General features: G+C 33.9%; 2 protein-coding genes and 1 long non-coding RNA gene across 7 annotated transcripts in view; 1 reads left to right on the top strand and 2 right to left on the bottom strand.

Annotated features, from left to right (window-relative positions):
• Positions 1 to 22,473, top strand: part of LOC149774077 (E3 ubiquitin-protein ligase TRIM56-like) — a 106,062-nt gene that overhangs the window by 79,226 nt on the left and 4,363 nt on the right. The window lies entirely within an intron of this gene.
• LOC149774079 (uncharacterized) lies at positions 10,302 to 14,167 on the bottom strand. The gene is made up of 2 exons (XM_089945811.1): positions 13,787 to 14,167; positions 10,302 to 13,081 (listed from the first exon to the last, which is right to left on the bottom strand). The coding sequence occupies exons 1-2, from the start codon at positions 13,969 to 13,971 to the stop codon at positions 12,829 to 12,831; spliced, it is 438 nt and encodes a 145-aa protein (XP_089801937.1). The 5' UTR covers positions 13,972 to 14,167; the 3' UTR covers positions 10,302 to 12,828.
• On the bottom strand, positions 14,173 to 18,307 carry LOC149774078 (uncharacterized). The gene is made up of 3 exons (XR_016417026.1): positions 18,009 to 18,307; positions 15,726 to 15,846; positions 14,173 to 14,532 (listed from the first exon to the last, which is right to left on the bottom strand). It is a non-coding gene; the product is annotated as an uncharacterized LOC149774078 (long non-coding RNA).

Genomic DNA, 22,473 nt, shown 5'->3' with positions numbered 1-22,473 from the left:
TGTGCACGCGACTATGGTCATACAAGTTATCACGTTTTATACTTATCCGCTCCGATAATTATACTAATAAAATCACCATCTGGCAATGGAACTGCAGAGGAATCTTTAAAAACCTATCAGAACTGCAGAACAAACTGAATAATACGGCCGTAAACCAGACGTAATCTGCCAAAGGAAACCATCATAACACAAGAACACAAACGCCTGCCCAAACTACAAGGCTATACCCAGGGAATCTTTAAAAACAGACCAAATGGGGCAGAAATGGGGTGGACTAGCAATTTTTTTTGATAGATACACTAATCTACTATGAAATAATAGAAGTACCCCCTAACCTAAACATCAATAATAGCATCGAAATAATGTCAGTAATAATAAATATAGGAACCACAAACATTCAGATAATAAATGCATACGATCCAGAGGGTACCTTCTGCCCTGCCAAGCTAATCTCACTAAGGGCAATCACTAATAACAACAACAACAATCTAATTATCTGTGGCGACTTCAACAAACACAGTGAATTATGGGGAGGTAAAAAGAAAGATCAAAGAGGGAAAATGGTTGAAAAATGGATAACTGAGAACAATCTGGTCATCTAAAATGACGGGTCGAACACTAGATTAAACCCTGAGGATGGCACTCTCTCAGCCATAGACCTAACTATAGCTACCCCAAAATTGGCTCAAATCACAAATTGGTGGGTTGATCAAGAAGATACATTAGGAAGTGACCATTTCCCAATCACAATCAATATTCAAACAAAAACTCAACACATTCCAAACGAAACCCCACCTAAATGGAGGTACCAACAGGCAGACTAGGACCAATTCCAATTATTACTAGCTAGAGTAAATCCAGATAACTTAGAAAGCCCAAATATTGACATGTATTATGATAACATAACAGATACAATTATAGAAGCAGCTAACCGATGCATCCCAAAGAAAACTTTGTATCCAAAATAAAAACCCTGTACCATGGTGGACTAAACAGTGCACTATAGCACATAAAGACACAAAAGGGTCTTAAATAAATATAAAACGCACCAAAAAATTCTATCTACTTCCAGCAATATAAAGATAAAGAAAAAGCACTAAAACAAACTAAAAAAGCTGCTAAAATTAATTTATGGCAAAGCTTTTGCTCTAAACTGAGTCTAAAATCAAACTCAAAACAAATATGGGACAAGATAAAAGCCATAAAAGGGAAAGCAACTACCTCAGCCCCATAAATTAAAAATGCCATAACAAATAAAGATAAGGCAGACCTCCTAGCGAAGCATTTTTCGAACATGAGTAGCAACAATAACCACACCATAAACTTTCAAGAACACAACAAACTAATGGAGGTAACCCAACCTCAAATGTTTCAAGACCAAGGAACAAAAAAATCTCACCTAAATAGCGACATCACAGTACATGAATGGGAGATAGCCCTACGATCCAAAAACGAAATATCCCCTAGTAAGGACCAGTTAGGTTACATTATTTATTAAAAAAACCGTCCTATCAATATAACAATAGCCGTAATCAAACTCTTTAATAGGATATGGGATAAAGGCCAACTACCCACCAAATGGAAACAGGCCTTAGTAATACCAATCCCCAAGCTAGGTAAAGATCCCAACAACATAAATTCGTACCGACCCATCTCCCTTACAAACAATATTTGCAAAATAATGGAGACAATAATCGCAAATAGGTTAAAACACCACCTAGAAACCAATAACCTACTCTCCATAAATCAACGTGGCTTTCGGAAGAAACGGTCCACCACTGACCAACTTCTCAGATTGGATACAGACATCAAACTCGCTTTTGAGGCACATAGGAAATCCTATCGCAACCTCATAGCGGCTTTTCTAGGCCTAGAAAAAGCATTCGACCTAGTATGGACCAATGGACTAATGGCCAAAGTAAACCAATTTGGAATAACTGGACGCTTATTTAACTGGATGGGCGATTTCCTCACAGGCAAGTAAACTACCACAAGAATAGGCAACATCCATTCGGAAGAATTTTCACTTGAAAATGGAACACCGCAAGGCAGTGTAATAAGTCCCCATCTATTTAACCTAATGGTAAACGACCTTGATCTCAATGCAGCCTCCACAAAAATAAACTTGTCACAATTTGCAGATGATAGTGGCATATGGAGGAATGGAAATCCTGCCAATAAAACAGTAGTTAATGAAATCCAGCAGAGCCTAAACAACATAGGGAGATGGGCGGACAAATGGGGTTTCAAAATATCTCATGAAAAAACTGTGGCAATCATATTCACCTTCAAACGAAGTAACAACCTAGTCTATCCAAACTTCTATATACAAAATCAATTAATTAAATACGTAACAGTAGTAAAATTCCTAGGAATGTTCTTTGACAACCACCTCACATGGAAACAGTACATTGAACAACTCACCCAGAATTGTAACAAAGATCTCAATTTACTGAGGAACATAACAGGGACTGTCTGGGCAACCAACCAGGAAACCCTCCACAAGATATAGATCAAAACTGGATTACGGTTGCCAAGCATATAACTCTGCTAAGCAACCTGTACTACAAAAAACTCGACACTATCCACAGAAAAGCCTTACTATTATGCACAGGAACACTCCCCTCAACATCATTAGAAAACCTACAAACACTGGAGAACTACCCATTAAAATTACGTAGGCAAGAACTGCTCGTCCGATACTCTATTCGATTAGATACCCAGCCAGTCAACCATCCCACCAAAATAGCTATAGACAAGTGCAAAGTTGTCTTCAAACCCAAAATCATACCCTGCACACCTAGTGGCAAAGTAATCCTTGAACTAAGAGAAAAGATACCTCTAATAAAAAAAACAGGTAACAAACAATACAAACCAGAACAAATCACCATGGTTACAAAAACCATCAAGGATTAACACTGAAGCTACCAAATTAGGCAATAAAGAAGGACAAGAAAACTTACTAAAACCTGCACTGGTAAACGAAATCAACCAAAAATACCCGGACATTGTTAAAATATATACCGATGGATGAAAAACAAACAACCCACCAAGAACAGCAGCAGCAATAGTCATCCATGAATTCAATGTACAAACGGGATCCAGATTACCTGACCATTGCTCCATTTACACCACTGAATTCTGGGATACTTGAATCACTACAATGGATCAAAGACAACCAAATACCTAAAGCAGTCATTATAAGCGATTCCTTAAGCGTTATCAAATCGATGCAAAATCGCAATACACACTATACACACTCTAGGGAATAATTCCTCGATAGAGCATGCCAATTAATCGACGATATCACCAAAGCATATCAATTAGTCGAGCTCATGTAGATACCATCGCACATTGGAATCTCTGGCAACGAAACAGCAGACAAAGTTGCACAAACCAAACCAGGCGATCAAACCTCTATCAAGCTTAACTATAGCTCTACAGAAGCACTAAGCTTCGCACAAACATTTATAGACCAAAAATGGCAAGATTTTTGGAACTCCTCCACAAAAGGTAAAAAGCACCACGAAACCCAAAAAACCTTTGATAGGAACATACAGCTACCTAAGGGTACATATTTAGAACAGAAAACCATAAACAGGATAATAACTGGAAAACTTAACTAGCAAGCAGTTTTGGAAGGTTTATAGGACCCAAACCTGCAACCATTAACTGCTTTAACTGTCATACCACCGAAGATCTACACCACGTATTCAATATATGCCCAAAATATCAACCCGCTAGGAAAATATTTATCAAAAACCAAAAAGAGATTGGATCACCACACACATACCCAGAGTTACTTACGGACTCTAATAAAAATAAACAATCAGCATATAAAAATTTCAATAGATTAATAGACTCAGCAGGACTTAGGAACAAAATTTAATTACTATCCCCACAAAATCCAAAGATCCAGTGACTAGCTAAATAAATTTAGACGCTCCCACATAAAAACCCATAACAGATCATTCAATTTTATAAAAATATTAATAAATAATTCACTTACGAAGCACCTATGAAAAACTAAGGAAACCGCAAAATCGGATGTCCTAGATTTCCTTAACGAACCGAGTAATCAGCTAGGACTCCGGTCCTAGATGTCCTTAACGAACCGTGTAATCGGCTAGGACTCCGGTTTCTTGCTAAATAAAGTATAAATAACTTTCAATCTCTAAAAACATTAATAAATAAATAACTTAAAGATGCAATATCTAAAAACTTATAAATAACATAACGTAGGAAGCAAACCATAAACACCTCGACTAGTAATACCATAATAACCTTGACAATCTCTCTTCTTACATGATTTCTACTAACAACCTATATAAACAGCATAGAACACACACACCCTTTTTAGAACATTTTGAAGAAAAAAAAAGAAAAAACAAAAACAAAAAACAAAAAAAACCGCAGGAAACACCAGGCAAATGCAACAAGAATCCAGCGATGTGAAGCAACCAGGACAGTTCCCGAGCTCTACTTCCCACTAATGACAACCAACCATTCAACTGTAAGGGACCTTTATGGACCCACAGACGGAGTCCAAATTATCAGGGTTCCTTGAATCCATAAAAGGCTGGGGGAGGTGGCACCATTCCCTTCCCCAGGAATAACTAGCAGGCTGCGGTGCAGTCAGAAAAAAGTGGCACATGCACAATTGTGAGCACGCCACTATAATTAAACTCAACAACAACAACAAATCCGATAATTATATCATTTACTTATGCGCACCACATAAAGGAAAATGAAACAATCAGCTGTGACAAAATTGTTGCAGTTGACGTTGCCTAACACTTTAGGAGAAGTGTATCCAGATGGGTCTGAAAAACTCATCGTGTAAGATGAACCGTTATGAAAAGTGTAACTTTTTATGTTTCCTGTCTTCTAATATTCAAATATCAACCGAGGGCTGGAAAACGTTTTAAGTGTGCAACGTGCACTTAATTATAACAGTGTCGTCGTTGCATAATTTACAACGTATTCATTTCCCTTGATGAGAACATTAAGGACTCCTCATAAGGTTTTCTAATCAGATTATCTTTGTCTTTTAAGAATGTCCACACCAGCACACACAATACACTTTTTTTATCCAGCACATAACAAAACATTTTTTTGTATCATTATTTTGTGTATAGGATTAAATGATCATGGTTAGGTATTTATCGATGTGCAAATTTTGCCTAATCACTCACGAAATAAATAATGTTATATGTTAATATTGTGAGTGATTAGGTACAATTTAAACATCGATACATACCCAGCCATGATCATTTAATCCTTATAATTCCAATTTCGTCCTTTCTTTCGTCAAATCAACTTATTCCATCAATAATTCCAATTTAAGCAACGCGTACTTTCCTTTCATTCGCTGCTTCACATCGCCCTATAACACATAACCTGTACAGAATCACACGACCATATTGACTACTGTCACAGTTACGTTTATTCAGAAACTTCATACTTTGCATATCAGGCAATGGCTACCGATGGTTTCAACACATTTAGTTTATTTACAACATTCTTGTTCAGTTTTAGTTAGTCCCATCTGCTAATGCCATTTGACCATGACCGTATAATAACAGCTGATACGGAATGAACAAGTGTGCTAGATTAAATTTCCAATCAAACCTTAAATCATAATGGATTCTATCAATGAACAACATGGAAATATAAACAAGATGATGCTATCCTTTACTAACATAAAGGTAACAATTAAATAAATACCGGAATAACATTTTATATCATTCTCAACAGCGTTAATACTTATGAAAACCCTTTCAGTGATCTAATGTCAAATGAGATGTAACTACAGTCAGTCACGTTTATTCGGCAACTTCATACTTACCATCTTAAGCAATGGCTACCCGTGGTGTCAGCACATTTCTTTTCATATAAAAATCCCATTCCTTTTTTAATTTTAGTATGTCCTATACAGGAATAACATTTTATATCTTTTTCATCAGCGTTAATAATTAAAAAAGACCTTTTCATTTACCTAATGTGAAATTAAATGTGCGGTTGTTAAATGTAGAATTGCTCGCAAAACCGATAATATGTCTTGTTTGGTTGCATAGTGAGTGCTGGAGTGCTGGAAGGAATTAATGATTACACATCCAAAATAATTTAAATTAGCAAAACAATCACCTTTATTATATACTTTTTTCAATGCTGTTAAAGTCACATTGGCGGAGATGGTAGTTTTACCATTTAAAAACTTTATTCAGTCTTTGAATAATGGTCTCATAAATATTTGTTTTTATTTTTGTGTAAGTGGTCATATCACACGATGCCACCAACACCCACATACGTTTTTTTAAATAAGCAAATGAAATTAAAATAAAACAAATAGAAAAATACCACTGAAAACGCCAATTCCTCATTTTGTGTTTCGTTTAGTAGCCAGAGAGTATGGATTTATTTCAATATTGTAGCTTTTACGTCCTCCTTATATAATTTCTTGACTCTTGGTTTATATCCCTCAGCGGCCTCAAAATTGACTGACCCAGTTTCCACGCTATTATTGTTGATGTTGTGTATGGCTAGGGTGACTGAGGTCATGGTGTGCTCTGTGAGGGAATTTATCAATCTCTGTTGTTCTGTTTCCTTTTCAGCATTTGTAACATCCATCGCTTTATCGTCAAATCCATCTTCATCTGTTTCAATCGCTGCTGTTATTTATATTAACTCCTTGTCATCTAATTGTTTCAAAAATTCCGCAGAAATTTGCAGTGAAAAATCACCGTAATCGGCCATTTTGCGCGCCTATGTAACAGACGAACGTGAAATTGTAAGCTATACATTTCAGTCAAAGAATATTGGAACAAGTATAAAAAGGGTATAATTTATATTTATTTTATGAATAAAAAAATAAAAGATGAAACAATTGTTTCACAATGACGTGTCTACAATGTATATTTATATTGCAAACAGTACAAAAACCGAAAGTAGTCCCAGAATTTATCGATGTGTAAAAAATTCCAGATCAGTATGACGTGACCGTTTACAGCAAATCGTATTGGAGAAAATCGGTTTCATGTATAAAAATTGGAATTATTAAGAATTAAACATTCACTGGGCAATTTTACCAATGTGCTGAAATACCATTTGCCGTCCTATGAATGTGCTTGATTCACATTTGTTTTCCAAATGATATCGACATAACGGAAATAATCATTTCTGATATGCTGTAGTGTAACGAGAAAGGTTCTGCAGGCATTTGTGCAATAAAAAATCTTGAATTATATAAATGAATCAAATATTGAAGAAAAAGCATGGATTTAGAAAACAGAATGACAGCTAATATCTTCGAAAAAATAAGCAGCTGAACATTTTTGAAAACGTTATACTATTCTGAAATAAAACAATATTCGTTTTGTTTGTCTACTTTCCTGAACACACCTTACCGCATTCGCGGTTCGTTTTTCTTATATCAGTCCGCATGACAATTGAGAGATGAGTGACTTTATAATTATATGCACAGTTTTATTGAGAATGCAGTGAAAGAAGAATAAGACACAAACTTCAGAGAGGCAGTGCATATTTGATGATTAGCTGTCTGCCGTTTAAAGTTGTTGTTGTAATTAGCAGCGCAATGTACTTGTTGCCCAAAAGCGAAGAAGTACTAAATCGCTGAAACATTACAGGATAAAGAAAGGACAGAAAAGTTGGAATTCAAAGATTTACATACGAGACAAGCCGTACAATAGATTAGCTAAAACGACAACATATGTGGATTACTTGTTCATGTAATGATTTACACAGTGTGACTTGCACTGTATTTCCATTGACGAATATGACCAATATGTGTATACGTATCTACTCTCTTTCTGGAGAGCAAAATTATAGCTGCTTTGAGTAAATAAGCACAAATCACGCATTACTTCCAGTTATTATATGACCTTAAGACGAAGATGTAAATGAAAAATAATGATTCGCCAAATGCACCTCATTTCCTACACTTACCAAGGAATGATTATTGTTTCTATATCGCGCATTTATTGCTTTTGTCGGAAAATGAAGTAACATCCTTCTTTTGATAAATACGTTCAAATGGACACTTTTTATGGAATAATGTATTATACCTTTGTCTTATGATGTGCGTATTATAATACAACATTGTCCGACCAGCTGTACATCCTGTTAAATTACTGACTGCCCGGCCCACTACTTTACAAACCTTGAGATGATAATTCGTTGCACTTTTTCTAAATATATACTATATTAACATTGTTTTGTTATGTCTCACATTTCACGGTCACAAAAAGGAAAATGTAATCTTGAAACTTACTTCAGTATCCGAAATACAATTTTAGAAATACTGGCAACGCTTTCTTATCCTATTCAACAAGTTATACCGGATGCATATCTTGAGTATAATATAGTCCCGTCGTCGTTAAAATGGTAATGTCACAATGATGTCAATATTTACTTTTAATGATGTCAATAGTTACATTTAATGAGGTCAATAGTTACCTTTAATGTAGTCAATAGTTACCTTTAAATTAGTCAATACTTATCTTTAAAATAATCAGTAGTTACATTTAAATTAGTCAATAGTTACCTTTGCAGTAATCAATAGTTACCTTTAAAGTAGTCAATAGTTATCTTTAATGATGTCAATAGTTACATTTAATGAGGTCAGTAGTTACCTTTAATGTAGCCAATAGTTACCTTTAAATTAGTCAATACTTATCTTTAAAATAATCAGTAGTTACCTTTAAAGTAGTCAATAGTTACCTTTAAGGCAGTCAATATTTAGCTTTAAGGTAGTCAATATTTACTTTTATAGTCAAATGTTACCTTTAAAGTAGTCAATAGTTACCTTCAAAGTAGTCAATAGTTACCTTTAATGTAGTCAATAGTTACCGTTCTAACAGTCAATAGTTGCCTTTAAAGTAGCCAATGGTTACGTTTACAACAATGAAAGTTGCATGAAGTATTATTCCTTATTTCTTATTGGTCTTTACTGGCAACAAAATGAGTATTTTCCACTGCAAATTTGATAACAAGCAAATCTGATTTCCATTCATCAGTGTATATCTTGTGTGTAATTTCCTGCAATAATGCTTTACATTACTCTCAATCATTTTCACCTCTGTGAGCATGGGTTTTACAACTCTACAGTCACAAACTAAGTAACATAAAAATGGCAACAAAGAATTTAATTATCAAAGTTGTAAATGAAAATGTGAGAATCAGAAATGCACTGGTCCTCCAAGAACCACGTCCCTCTCAAGACGCACTGTCCATAATTCCCTTCAATAATTTATAACAGTTCTCAAATAATAATATAGTCCAAATAATGAGCACTTTCCATTTCTACTGAACAGTCCGAGAAAAATGGGACCGCTCTCTTAGTCTAGTGGTTAGAGCATCTGCCTCAGATGTGGGAAGTTGGGGATTTGAACCCATCAAAGTCATAACAAAGTCTCAAACAAATGGCACTAACAGCTGCCTCGCATGGTGCTCAACATTAAGAGGCTAGAGTTATGACTGGTTGGCCTGGTATAAGGAAAATGTAACTGGGTGCAACATGATGCTACAAGTCTGCAGCATGATGCCCCAGAGCTAGACATCATTATAAACTGACACACTGCAGACTTAGCGATATGACTGAATAATCTTTAAAGCCATATTAAAAGTCCAAATCACACCCCTCCAAAATTTTTCCTCTCAAATAATATCTAAGTACAACATACAAACTGCAGACTTACTACATGAACAAAATGAGTGTGAATATCTCAAAAGTTGAAATGAAACTGATTTTTTAATTCTCTCCTTATATACACCATATATTGCATCTGTATTTCACAACAGACCCCATGAAACAGAAAACACTACTCATTTGTTTCAATTTGACCTATTCATGTGACCTAGCCTAACCAATGGGAAGTTGCATACTTAATCTACAAATGTTGAAACCACATCTGAGTCTTGAGAAATTAAGCCAAAAGTCTTACTATTAAGATTACGATGATCAATTGTCAACACACAAGTTAACATTTACCTATAGATCCTATGCAACACACAGTTAACATATACCTATAGATCCTATGCAACACACAAGTAACATATACCTATAGATCCTATGCAACATTATTCTCTTAACAGATTCAGGTCATGTAGACAAACCTAACTGAATACAATACTTATTGTAATTCAATGCATGTATAATTTATGTCATACAACTTCATGTCTTTGAAGACATATGTTCACTACAGAATAAGATTGTGGATATATGGGGCAGATAAGTGTAAAGTATAGAGCAAATATGCAAAGAACAAACTAAGACAATAAACTAACAGCATCATCCTTTATTATAAAATTAATTTTTCCAATAACTAAAAAATACTGGCATGCACAATGGACAGTAAAAAAAACATTCCCATCGTGGTTATGCTACATCCATTTATCAGACATTTGCCTTTATAATGTGCTTCGAATGTAAATGATTGAACATAAAGCATACATTTATCCATTTATACAATTGCCTTACAAAATATTTAATTTCAATGGCTTGTATCAATTAAACAAAAAGAGACTGTCATATTTATGGATGTTTATGTTACAATGTAAAATGTTGCAGACATACGCACTTTTCAAAGTAAAAAAATGGTAGGCTGTCTGTTACCAAGATAATACAATCTGACAGCAATAAACTGAATTTTCTTAATAATAATATCTGACATCAATCAACTGGATTTTCTTAACACTAAAATCTGACAACAATAAACTGGATTTTCTTAATAATACAATATGACAGCAATAAACTGGATTTTCTTAATACTAAAATCTGACAGCAATAAACTGGATTTTCTTAATGCCAAAATCTGACATCAATAAACTGGATTTTCTTAATACTAAAACATGATAGAAATAAACTGGATTTTCTTAATACCAAAATCTGACAGAAATAAACTGGATTATCTTAACACCAAAATCTGACAAAAATAAACAGGACTTTCTTTACTGATGCAATAAATGATCTTTTTCAATGATCCCCCAAAAAATTGTAGAAAATATGAATGGCCATCTAGTTCTTTCCCACTGACAGAACACTCAATGTTTCATATCACAGTAGAAACTTTGTTGTGATGTCTCTAGCATTTTTTGGTTAAAACCTTTATCAAAATATAAATACCTTTGAAATCAATAGTTGTCTAAAATAAAATAAGTGCAAAACTGTAGAAGAATCACACAATAACATGAATTGGTCACTTGATCAGCTACATCTATTATTAATTATTTGACCCAAGTACAAACTGACACTATTTTTTTCTTAAGGTTTATTTAATTTACATTTCATCTATAATGAGCTAATTTTTAACCAAACAATTATTCAACACCAACTCAATTTCTGATTTAAACCATACAAATGTTGACTACTTTGTTCATATAAACATACTCTTATCTCTCCTGCATCTCTACCTCATGATTTGAATGTCTATTGCCAAAACTGAGGACAACTCTTGTGAAAATTATGTTAACACAATAATGAGTCATATCATCTGATGATCAGCACTATACATACATAGTTTTACAACAGTCCAATAAAAAGTGCAATAATAGCTGCATTAAAAATTGTGACATACACTGCATCAAGCCATAAGTAAACAAGGGCTATAACTCTTCCATACATTAAGGAAGCAGAGATTTGTCAATATGTGCATTTATGAATGATGACTATATAATATAGACTATGTTTAACTGCAGTCAATAAAATAGCAAGATAACTTGCATTCACAATGAAATGTTGTCTGGCACTATTTTCAGCAGTAGCACAAAAGGAACAGGACCTCCAAAAACAATGAGGAGTAGAGTGATTTGTTGACATGGTTGTCTTCCAATCATGATCATAATAGTTACCAATTTTCAGGGCAATCTATGAAAAACTCTGGGAATAGTTGCATTAATGACAATGTGTTGGATGGATGGAAATGAGTATTAATATAAAGAGAGAGAGATAACACAATTAATATAAAACACCCTTTATTCACAGAAATCAAACTATCTGTGTTATATACAACAGGAATGCACCCATCCCACAACTTTAGCTAAATGACTTCCCAAAAACTAAACAGTTCAACATAATGGCATGAATAGATGATCATCTTATGTACATTAATGTCTAAGATGTTTAATTTTTATTCAGCATTTAGTGTTTTTATGTATGATCATTTTAACAAGGGTTTCATTAATGAAATTAAGTTTTAAAAAAGTAAAAATTGTTAAAATATATGAAGAAAAAATGTTACCACTTTGTCATTCATTACTCATGCTAAAAGGCTTCAGAGGATCAAGAGAAAGAGAGAGAGAGAAACAAATTATGATGCATCACCTACTGTGAGCAACAAGTCCAGGGGTCAGTTTCATATCACAAACTGTCAGTGCACCCTAAAGTGAAAAAATTACCCATAAACCCTAAAGTGAAAAAATACCCATAAACCCTAAAGTGAAAACAAAATCCATGCACCCTGAAGTGAAAAAAATACCCATGTCATGATTGTTAAATTGGGTCAGAGATATATATAATGCTTAAACAAGGTGCAACAATCATAAAAATAATTATTGTACGCAAATCCAAAAGCAAGCAAGCAAAACATGTGTGAGCTAAACATTAGTCACATAGATGAAAATACACAAGGATTTATCATGGGTGCATCAAGTTCAAGCTCATTTCACTTTCTTCATGCACTGTTTAATATACAGCATGATTCTGTGAGGGAAAATTCCCCCCCACCAATGTTCAGAAGGCTTCTGTTTGACACTTTCTTCATCATCCCCCTGAATGATTTTGGCTATTATCTACTTCATTCTTTTGGGACTTCAGGAGCTTATTTGGCCTGTTTGATGCTCCTGGTTCTTTTTAACAGAAGCCTCTTGCTTCTTGTTGAACATATCAATATATTTTTGGTCCAATATCTTCTTCACTTTGGATTCCCATGAAGAATGCCCACCATCTGCCCCTTCCTCGTCTGAACTCATGCAGCTGATCTCAAGCACCTTCCTTACTGTTGCCATTTTTCCAGAACTCCATGATTCTTTCTTTTCCAAAGCAGAATCTTCTTTTAGATTTCTGCTGCATGATAAATAAAAGGGAAAAGGTTAAATAAACACACAAACACCCCCACCTAAACATACTATAACACTAGTCATGGAAGCCATGAAATTGTACTCAATAACAAGTGAGTTTCCTTTCGGATTCACTGTACTAATTCAGCGCTCATATGGAAACACCATGATATTCAAAATTTAATAACTTAACATTTCTGGGTGCTGCTGATCAGACTGATATTTATCCATGTACAACTATCCTTGGTGCAAGCTTCTATGTGGAGATCATATGAGCCAATGCATCTTTTTGTCTACATGTGCATAAAACACATGTTATCCATTCTGCACCAAATGATTCAGTTGTTACTTTCCTTACTGAGTGCTCCTAAGTCAGATCTGTAAAAATACTAAACTTTCATCAATATAACTGTGTCTATATCTTTTTAAAATTACAGATAGGATAAGCTCTCAAAAATATTTTTACTAAAATTTTACTTTTCATTATTAACCAATTATGGACCACCAAACTCGTATATACTCTACCTTATGTTAATTCACCCATTTTAAGACTGGTTCACAGTTCTTTCTTATAAAAAGTACCACATGTCCTTTATGCATAATACTTATAGACTATGAAATATGAATGTGTTACACTCGGGGGGGGGGAGTGTTGGCAGTCTGTAGACAATGGTTGCCATTTTCCCCCTCTAAATATCCTAGCCCCACTAACCTCAGTGGAAAAAGCTGTCTGATAATGCCTTCACATCTCCTTGTCATTAGAATATGCAGTACTGTATCTGTATGGGTGGATATTACACTGATAATGCCTTCACATCTCCTTGTCATTAGAATATGCAGTACTGTATATGTATGGGTGGATATTACACTGATAATGCCTTCACATCTCCTTGTCATTAGAATATGCAATACCGGATCTGTATGGGTGGATGTTACACAGATAATGCCTTCACAGTCTCCTTATCACTAGAATTCGTAATAATGGATCTGTCTGTGTGGATATATAACAGATAATGCCTTCACAGTCACTGTGTCACTAGAATAGGCAATAGTGGTTCTGTGTGGATATTCCACAGATAATCCTTCAGTCTCGTTGTCACCAGAATAGGCAATAATGGATATGTCTGTGTGGATGTTCCACAGATAATGCCTTCATGGTCTCCTTGTCACCAGAATAAGCAATACTGGATTTGTCTGTGTGGATATTCCACAGGTAATGCATTCACAGTCTCCTTGTCACCAGAATAAACAATATTGGATTTTTCTGTGTGGATATTCCACAGATAATGCCTTCATGGTCTCCTTGTTAGTAGAATAGGCAATATTGGATCTGTCTGTGTGGATATTCCACATATAATGCCATCACAGTCTCCTTGTCACTAATTGCGACATTGCCCTTGCTTGTTATAAATCCAAACAGCTCTTTTACTCTTGCATACTGGAGTTTGTATGTTGCACCTGAAAAATATGTACTGGTATATTCAATAAATGACTACTGTAGAATAGAACCTAACTTATGTACTTCATATATGGTGTTGTACTCACTATACAGTGTTGTACTCACAATATGGTATTGCACTCACTATATGGTGTTGTACTTACTATACAGTTTTGTACTCACTATATGGTGTTGTACTCACTATATGGTGTTGTACTTACTATACAGTGTTGTATTCACAATATGGTGTTGTACTCACAATATGGTGCAGTACTCACTATATGGTGTTGATAACTGTTGCAGTATGTTTGTTTGTGTCCTAATACTAATACAGTATTGAACAAAATGAGTCATTACTGTGAAAACATGTAAATGCTTTTACTAATTATAAAGTCAATGGACATTATTAAAACATAAATATGCACATTTTTAAGCCAACACTATACTCTATATTGTTAGACAAAGTCCCCACTATGGGATTTTATGAGATTAAGTATCTGTAATACCACTGGCATGAATGGTCTATAGTCAGTGATGGTTGAATTCTATTTAAGACTCAACAGCCAGCAAACAACTGTCATTATTATTAAGTATTATTGTATAAATTTATGGTATCTGGAAAAAATACATGTACTTGAAACCCATGAATCTCCAAAACAGTACATTAAACTAGAGATATATTCCAATGACATGAATGCATCAAGTTTTGCTTTTATTTAACTCTGCATGTTTCAAATATTTAGCAGCTGAAAGTGCATGACCCCTTGTCTAGTGAACCTGACCTTGATCATACATCTACTACCAATATAAAAATAACGATTCATTTAAAAATCTAATGGGGTTGGGTAGCTAAGGAGGAAAACAAATCCTTACCCTGTCTAGTGACCATGATGCTACTACAATCAAGGTACTAACAACCATAAATACATGTCAAGAATAACCCCACCATCCACCCCTGCCAATCAATATGTCTATTGTCTATTTGTCTGCATATCCACCTAACCATACAAACTGGGTCAGATTTTTAAACCAAGTTTAAAAGAGCTATCATATTTAGCATATATATATATACTAATTATACACTGTATTAAGCCATGGTGCTGGGGAAACTTACAAAATACAAAAGTCAGAATATGATGCCAGAGTCACCATTGGGAGAATGGAGAAAATAGTTGCTGTGGGAATGTGAATGACAACAAAAATGTCGAATCACCTGAATTTTTCCTTTTTTTAACTGCAATCATAGGTACTCCATGCTTCATTTGTACACAGTCATTCATTGCCAATTTTTCAAAATATGTCAAACATATAAAAATCCTTCTTTGGTCTGGAAACTGAAATTATAATAATAATAATAATAATAATAATAATAATAAAAAGAATACAAACAACAATAATAATAATAATATAATAATAATATTTTGATGTAAATAAAACAATAATAATAATAATAATAATAATAATAATAATAAAATTATTATTATTATTATTATATGTTGGTATAAAAAATAAATATATAAATCCTACATTGATCTGGAAACTGAAAAACTACTACTACTAATATTTACTACTACTACTACTACTAATAATAATAATAATTATAATAATAATAACAACAATAATAATAATATGTTGGTGTAAAAAACAATCCTAATAATATAATAATAACTTGGTGTAAATGAAAAAATAATAATAAAAATACTAATTATTATTATCATTATTATTATATGTTGTGTAAATAATAACAATAATAATAATAATACTAATAATAACAATAATATGTTGCCATAAACAAACAACAACAAACAAAACAATTCCCCCTGTGCTGTTGCTATTTTTAAAAACATAGTTAATAGCTGGAAATAGCTGGAAGTCTCAAAATTGGTACCCTGGGGTTACACCAAGAGGGTGATTTTAAATTATGTCATTTAAATATTTTTCCTTATGCATATATATATATATATATATATATATATATATATATATATATATATATATATATATATATATATTGTGGGAATTTTTAATCATCAACCCAACTGACATCCCTGGCATCATGATCTGAGGTACACAATGTATTCCTATAAATGTCCCATCATGTCCTGAACTGCTGTTACAGAGGGGTAGCCCTTCCCACCTTCAATACCCTGAAATATGACCAAGTGACCAATGTGAAATCCCATAAGTTATATTAAATAGCCAGCTTTGGTGAAGGCATAAACCAAATTTCAGACTTGAATATGCAACAGTTTACAAAATATTTTAGACTTTTGAACAACCCCTCCAACCCCTAATTTCTTCTATTATGGCAGGTCTCACTAGAACAAACAAGACTTAGAAAAAATAATAGATACACACACATACATGCATACATACATACATACATACATACATACATATTGGGGGAAAGGGTCACATTTCCTATCATGATCTGCAAGTGAGAATTATGTTATTTCTGCCCAGATTTTTTCAAGCAGATAATGATAGTTTGGTGGAGGAAGATTGTACATATTTTCAAGTGAAATAGGCTCTGTATCTTACTCATTGTTTTCTTGTTTTAAAAGAAAATAAAGCAGAATTTCCTGGAATTGTTCATAGATAAGTACATATACAAATCATATTTGGTTGAAAATATACTTAGCAACATGACACTGATATGTGACATCAACCTGTATTCCATGTTATGCAATCTGTGTAACTAAGAACATTATATAGTGAATTATCACAACTAGACCCTAAGAACATAATACTTATTTTAAATTTAATTGTAACTATAGAACTCAAATATTTTCATGTATCAATCTGATTATCCCACTGATCTCCAGACTCCATGTTGTTACTGACTCTAGTTTTATTCCTGACAAAAATTATAAATTATGGCAACGAAAGAGACACTTAATTAATCCTGTTCTTGGCCTTTTTCTGTCAGTTTGAGAGATTCTACACATTACTTCAAATATTTAGCTTAATGTATGTAAAAAAATACCCATTTCCATAACACTGTATTTGGATTCTTGTTCTGGGCTCTTTCCAGTAGATGATAACTAACATTTTTTATATGGTTTGTGTAAGAAAACTTGCTCAAAGATCCCTTCCCTGCAAATATGCATTAATACATTATTCCTGGGTAACTTTTATGGCATGAGGTATAACATACATGTGTTTTTTACTTCATGGTCATTAGTTCCTCTCCCAACTCCTTAATAGGACAAGACCCAAAAGTACAGGTCCAAAGTAAAAACTATCGTGAAATGAAAATGCTTCATTTTCTCCTTCATTATAACAGCAAAGTTACATGCAAGTGGTACCATTTATACACGTCAAGATTTTCAACCTGTGCCAAGGTGCATCCCTTCATCATAACTGCAAAGTTATATGCAAGCAATATAAAACTATACACGTCAAGCTTTTCACCCTGTGGCTAGGTGCATTCTTTCTCAATAACTGCAAAGTTATATGCAGGTTATATAAACTATTATATGTCAAAACTGCCAACCTGTGCCAAATACAGGACAAATGATCCTCATTTGTCATATCCAGTAGAAAATCACGCTACCTGGTCTCCATGATCCGCCATTTTGTTATGTCACATGACAATAATGTTTTTATAGAAGCCACCTGACCATTGTAATAACATTAGTGGACAGTCAGGGTACCAGCCTAGTACATTTATGAATAACCATGTCTCGATCGGAACTGCACTCGGCCATTTACGACAGGTCGTAGGAGGCTTCGAAAGTTGTATCTTCAAACATCAGCTTTCGTTGTTACATAGGTAGCGCACGAATAGAGAGAAGTGTCTCTCCGTGTTGGATTATATGTTAGATGAATGAACTGTAAATAAATCGCAAGCAACGAAACGTGTACATTTACATCTTTCATTGCGCACACACATAACACACGTTTTCTTTCTAAATATGTAAAGGTGCGTCAAATCTAAACTTTTTATAATGATCCATATGCCATCATTCCTGTTCGCATACTTTAACATAAATTATAATTCGTGCTGAACAGATATAAAATAAAATATACCCTAAATAATGTATGACGTGATGCGATGTGATGTGATTTGGATTTTTAACTTAGCTTTAAAAAAAATTCAGTCATATCGCTACGATGTCTGCAATGTGGCAGTTTATAGTTATGTCTAGCACTTGGGCATCATGCTGCAGACATGTATCATGATGTCCCATCCAGTCACATTATCCTGACACAATGCGGGAGGTCCTGTGTTCGATCCCCGGCCGAGTCATACCAAAGACTTAGAAATATGGTACTAAAAGTTGCATCGCGCTTGGCGCTCAGCATTAAGAGGTTAGTGTTAGGACTGGTCGGCCTGGTGTCAGGACAGTGTGACTGGGTGGGACATCATGCTACAAGTCTGATACAGACATCGTAGTGATATGACTGAAATATTGTTAAAGCTACGTTAAAAGTCCAAATCACACACAACACACACATGTATGGTTGTATGTATGTGTGTATGTAAGTATGTATGTATGTATGTTGCATGTATGTATTTGTCGACCTTTCCGGTGGCATAAGTGGTTAGAGCGTCCGCTCGGAAGAGTTCGGGTTCGAACCCCGTCCGAGTCATACCAAAGACTAATACAGATGTTACTAGCAGCTGCATGACTGTGCGTTGAGCATTAAGTGGTTACGGTTAGGTCGGCCTGGTTTCAGGTGGTACATGATGATATATGTCTGCGGCATAATGTCCCAGTGCTGAACATTAGTATGAACTGCCACATTGCAGTCATCGTAGGGTTATGAGTGAAAAATTGCTAAATGTACGTTACAAATTTAAGTCACATACATATAGACACAGACACAAACACACACACATCTTATTATTCAACCATAACCAACCTAGAAAGGTAATGTCCCTTGCAAAACTATTTTGATTGCACACTATGTGACCGACTTGGATACAATATAGGACAGAGTGTTGAGCTGAAAAATTCCATAGGAGTTCGTATTCGTATCGTTGCTTGCAGTTTACCTGTCATACGTGTACTATATTGCTTGTAAACTCTTAAGACGGCAATTATACTAAAAGCACGAAGAGGCAGACCTATCTAAATTCGTTTCTTAGGTTTATGTTTGCATTGTATTAAATTATATTGGAATAATAGGCTAATATAAAACTTAAGTGAGATCGATCATGCGCTTGGCTGAAAACCTATATTACCATATTTATATTGGTTAAACGTTAGTTCAACGCGTAAATACTTTAAACTACATGTAATTACTTTGGAATATGTTCAACGAGATATTAGAGCACACTGTGACAGAAACTACTCCAATATTGACCCATTTGTCTAATTCTGTATTTCAATCTGGATGCAGTATTTTGGTAAAATTTACTATTTGTCAAATAAACAAAATGACTGTGTTAAATGATCCCATCAATTATCAAGGCGTTCCAAGTATCCTTGTGCTAAAAAAAAGAACGTCCGTGCTATCTTGAATAAAATGACTGACAACATGGCCCGTGGAAAGGGAGATAATCTATGAAGCTCAATCTGGTTTCCGAAATGGGTGCTCGCCCATATTAACCTGTTTTAAGTCTTCAAACGTTGGTATATACATATTTAAGCAATCCTGTTTGCAGATTATTTTGACTTCTACTTATTTTTACAAGCCGTTTGATTCGATAGATCACTCATAGTGTTATGAATGTGTAGAGAAGTAGCATATTGAAGTCAAAATGTATAATAATCGTCTTTATGTACATGTCTACGTTGATCGGCATTATACACAATTTATCATTCTAATATAGAAAACATAAACGATTTCATTGTACGGCCTTTGATTTTGATCTATGTATTTCTAATTTGATTATTAAATTAAGATAGAAATATATGAATATAATAGTTGTTATAATTGTCGATTTAGTATACTGAATGATGGTGATATTTCTGAATGTGCAGATACTGTCATAAATCTAGGATTTCAAGCTGTGGAGAAAGAGGGTTCAGTATTAATATTTACTAAACTCAAAGTACTGTTTGCATAAATGGAAGTATTCTGAAAACAACGAGGCAGATTCGTCTCTCTTAACTTTGCCACAAAAGAGAATTTTTGTGGGTATAATTATTAAGAAGATGCTGAAAATGTGCACAACATAATATGTACCGGTTATTCGAAATGAGCAAACAATAGGTTCCTTTTTTCCTTTAGCATGGCCGATATACCGTTTACATACAAGATTTTACAAAGTGCTTTAAAAACTGGATGAAATGGACCAGAATGATCGATTTGGCATACGCAACACAATGTTGGAAAGCAACACGAAAATTAAACCAAAATGGCGTTCCAGTCCTGAACCACTATCCCCATAATATTCACTAAATGATATTTGACGATGTTCGACAACTGCAATCTTATATATAAACACCCATATTTGTTTTTGTGTCCAACTGGATAAAAAGTAGGTCAAGAGTTCGAAAATTCGTGTTATCCCAATTTGACTTTCATATTTTATATTTACTTCTTTTTTAAAATTTTTGTTCAAACTTTATTTTAAACTCTACATCTCATGGTTTTAAAACGTTGCTTACTTTTCTTTTATTTTTATGTTGAAACTTTATTTCAAATTGCGCATGCATTTTTTTTAATTTGTCTTTGTACCATTTTAACTTTATGTTGGAACTTTTTTATGAATCCCATCTGCAAAAGAAGAGGTCACGAGTTTAAAACTCGCGTCATCTCAATCTTGTTTTAAAGATTATGTTGAAACTTTCTATTAAACTCGCTCATCACAATTTTTATTTTATATTTTATTTTTTCACTTTTTTAAAAAAAAGTTTTTATTTTGGATCGTTCTTTTATGACCAACGTCTGCCAGACAAGAAGTCACGAGTTCGAAACTCGCGGCATCCCAATATTTTATTTTGTTTTTTAAGTTTAATTTATTTTTGTATTGAATCATATTTTTTTCAACACGCGCATCCTAATTTTTTTAATTTTATTTCTTTTACTTTTTTTCTATTTATTTGTGGAAACCTTCTCTTGTGACTTCCGCCGGTCCAACAAGAATTAAACTGTTTCTAAGCTCGCGGCATCCGAATTGTCTTTTCTTTATAATTTTATATTTGAACTTCGTTTTCAGCTTTCGCATCCCAATTTTTGTTTCACTTTATTACATCTACTTTTTGTATTTGCTTTTGAAACGTTTTTTATGACTAGCGTTTTCCAAACAAAATGTTGCTTGTTCGAACTGAAGGCATCTTACTTATCTCTTCTTTTTGATTTTAATGTAATGGTGACAAATTCATTTTTACTTGCGCATCCCATTTTTTCTATTTCTTTAATAAATTGTTATTATCATGGTGAAATTTTCTTTTATGATTCTCGTCTACCAAACGAGGGGTCGCGAGTTCGAAACTCGCGGAATCCCAATTGTTTATTGTTTCAATTTTTACTTTCTGATTTTCATGTTGAAACTTTCTTTTAATCTCATGCATCCCATTTTTGACCTTTGTATTTTTGTTTTGATAGTGTCTTTTATGACTCCCGTCCTAAATACGATTTCATCGACAGAGTATATGAATTTCTTTAAAGACTGAAGCAAACTCGATGTTTCAATTGAATGATCATGCTGTAACTAAAGAACGACACCAGCTTATATTTATGTATCCCTTAATTCTTCGGTAATAAATACGTTTACTTTAATTTGAAACAAAGGTATATCAAATGATAGTAATATATTGTATCAGATATGTGGATTGTGTTTGCATTAGTGATTTTGATTCTGCTATTGTGCTTGTAGCCTGCACGTGAACCTGGTGTCGAATGTTAGCTGCTTCAGGATCGATTTATTGAAACATCGCGTGTGCTTCAGTCTTTAAATGAAATCTAATTAACTGATGCCATACATCATGAATTCATCACTAATATACATTTTGCTTTTATTTCGGTGGGAGAATTTCAACGAATTATGAAGCTTCATGTGTGGT

The sequence above is a fragment of the Sinohyriopsis cumingii genome, unplaced genomic scaffold (assembly GCF_028554795.1).
Source record: "Sinohyriopsis cumingii isolate HCF-2022 unplaced genomic scaffold, ASM2855479v2 utg000426l, whole genome shotgun sequence".
Taxonomy (NCBI): Eukaryota; Metazoa; Mollusca; class Bivalvia; order Unionida; family Unionidae; genus Sinohyriopsis; species Sinohyriopsis cumingii.
Note: the sequence above shows the minus strand (reverse complement) of the source record. Positions and strands in the feature narration are given on the sequence as shown.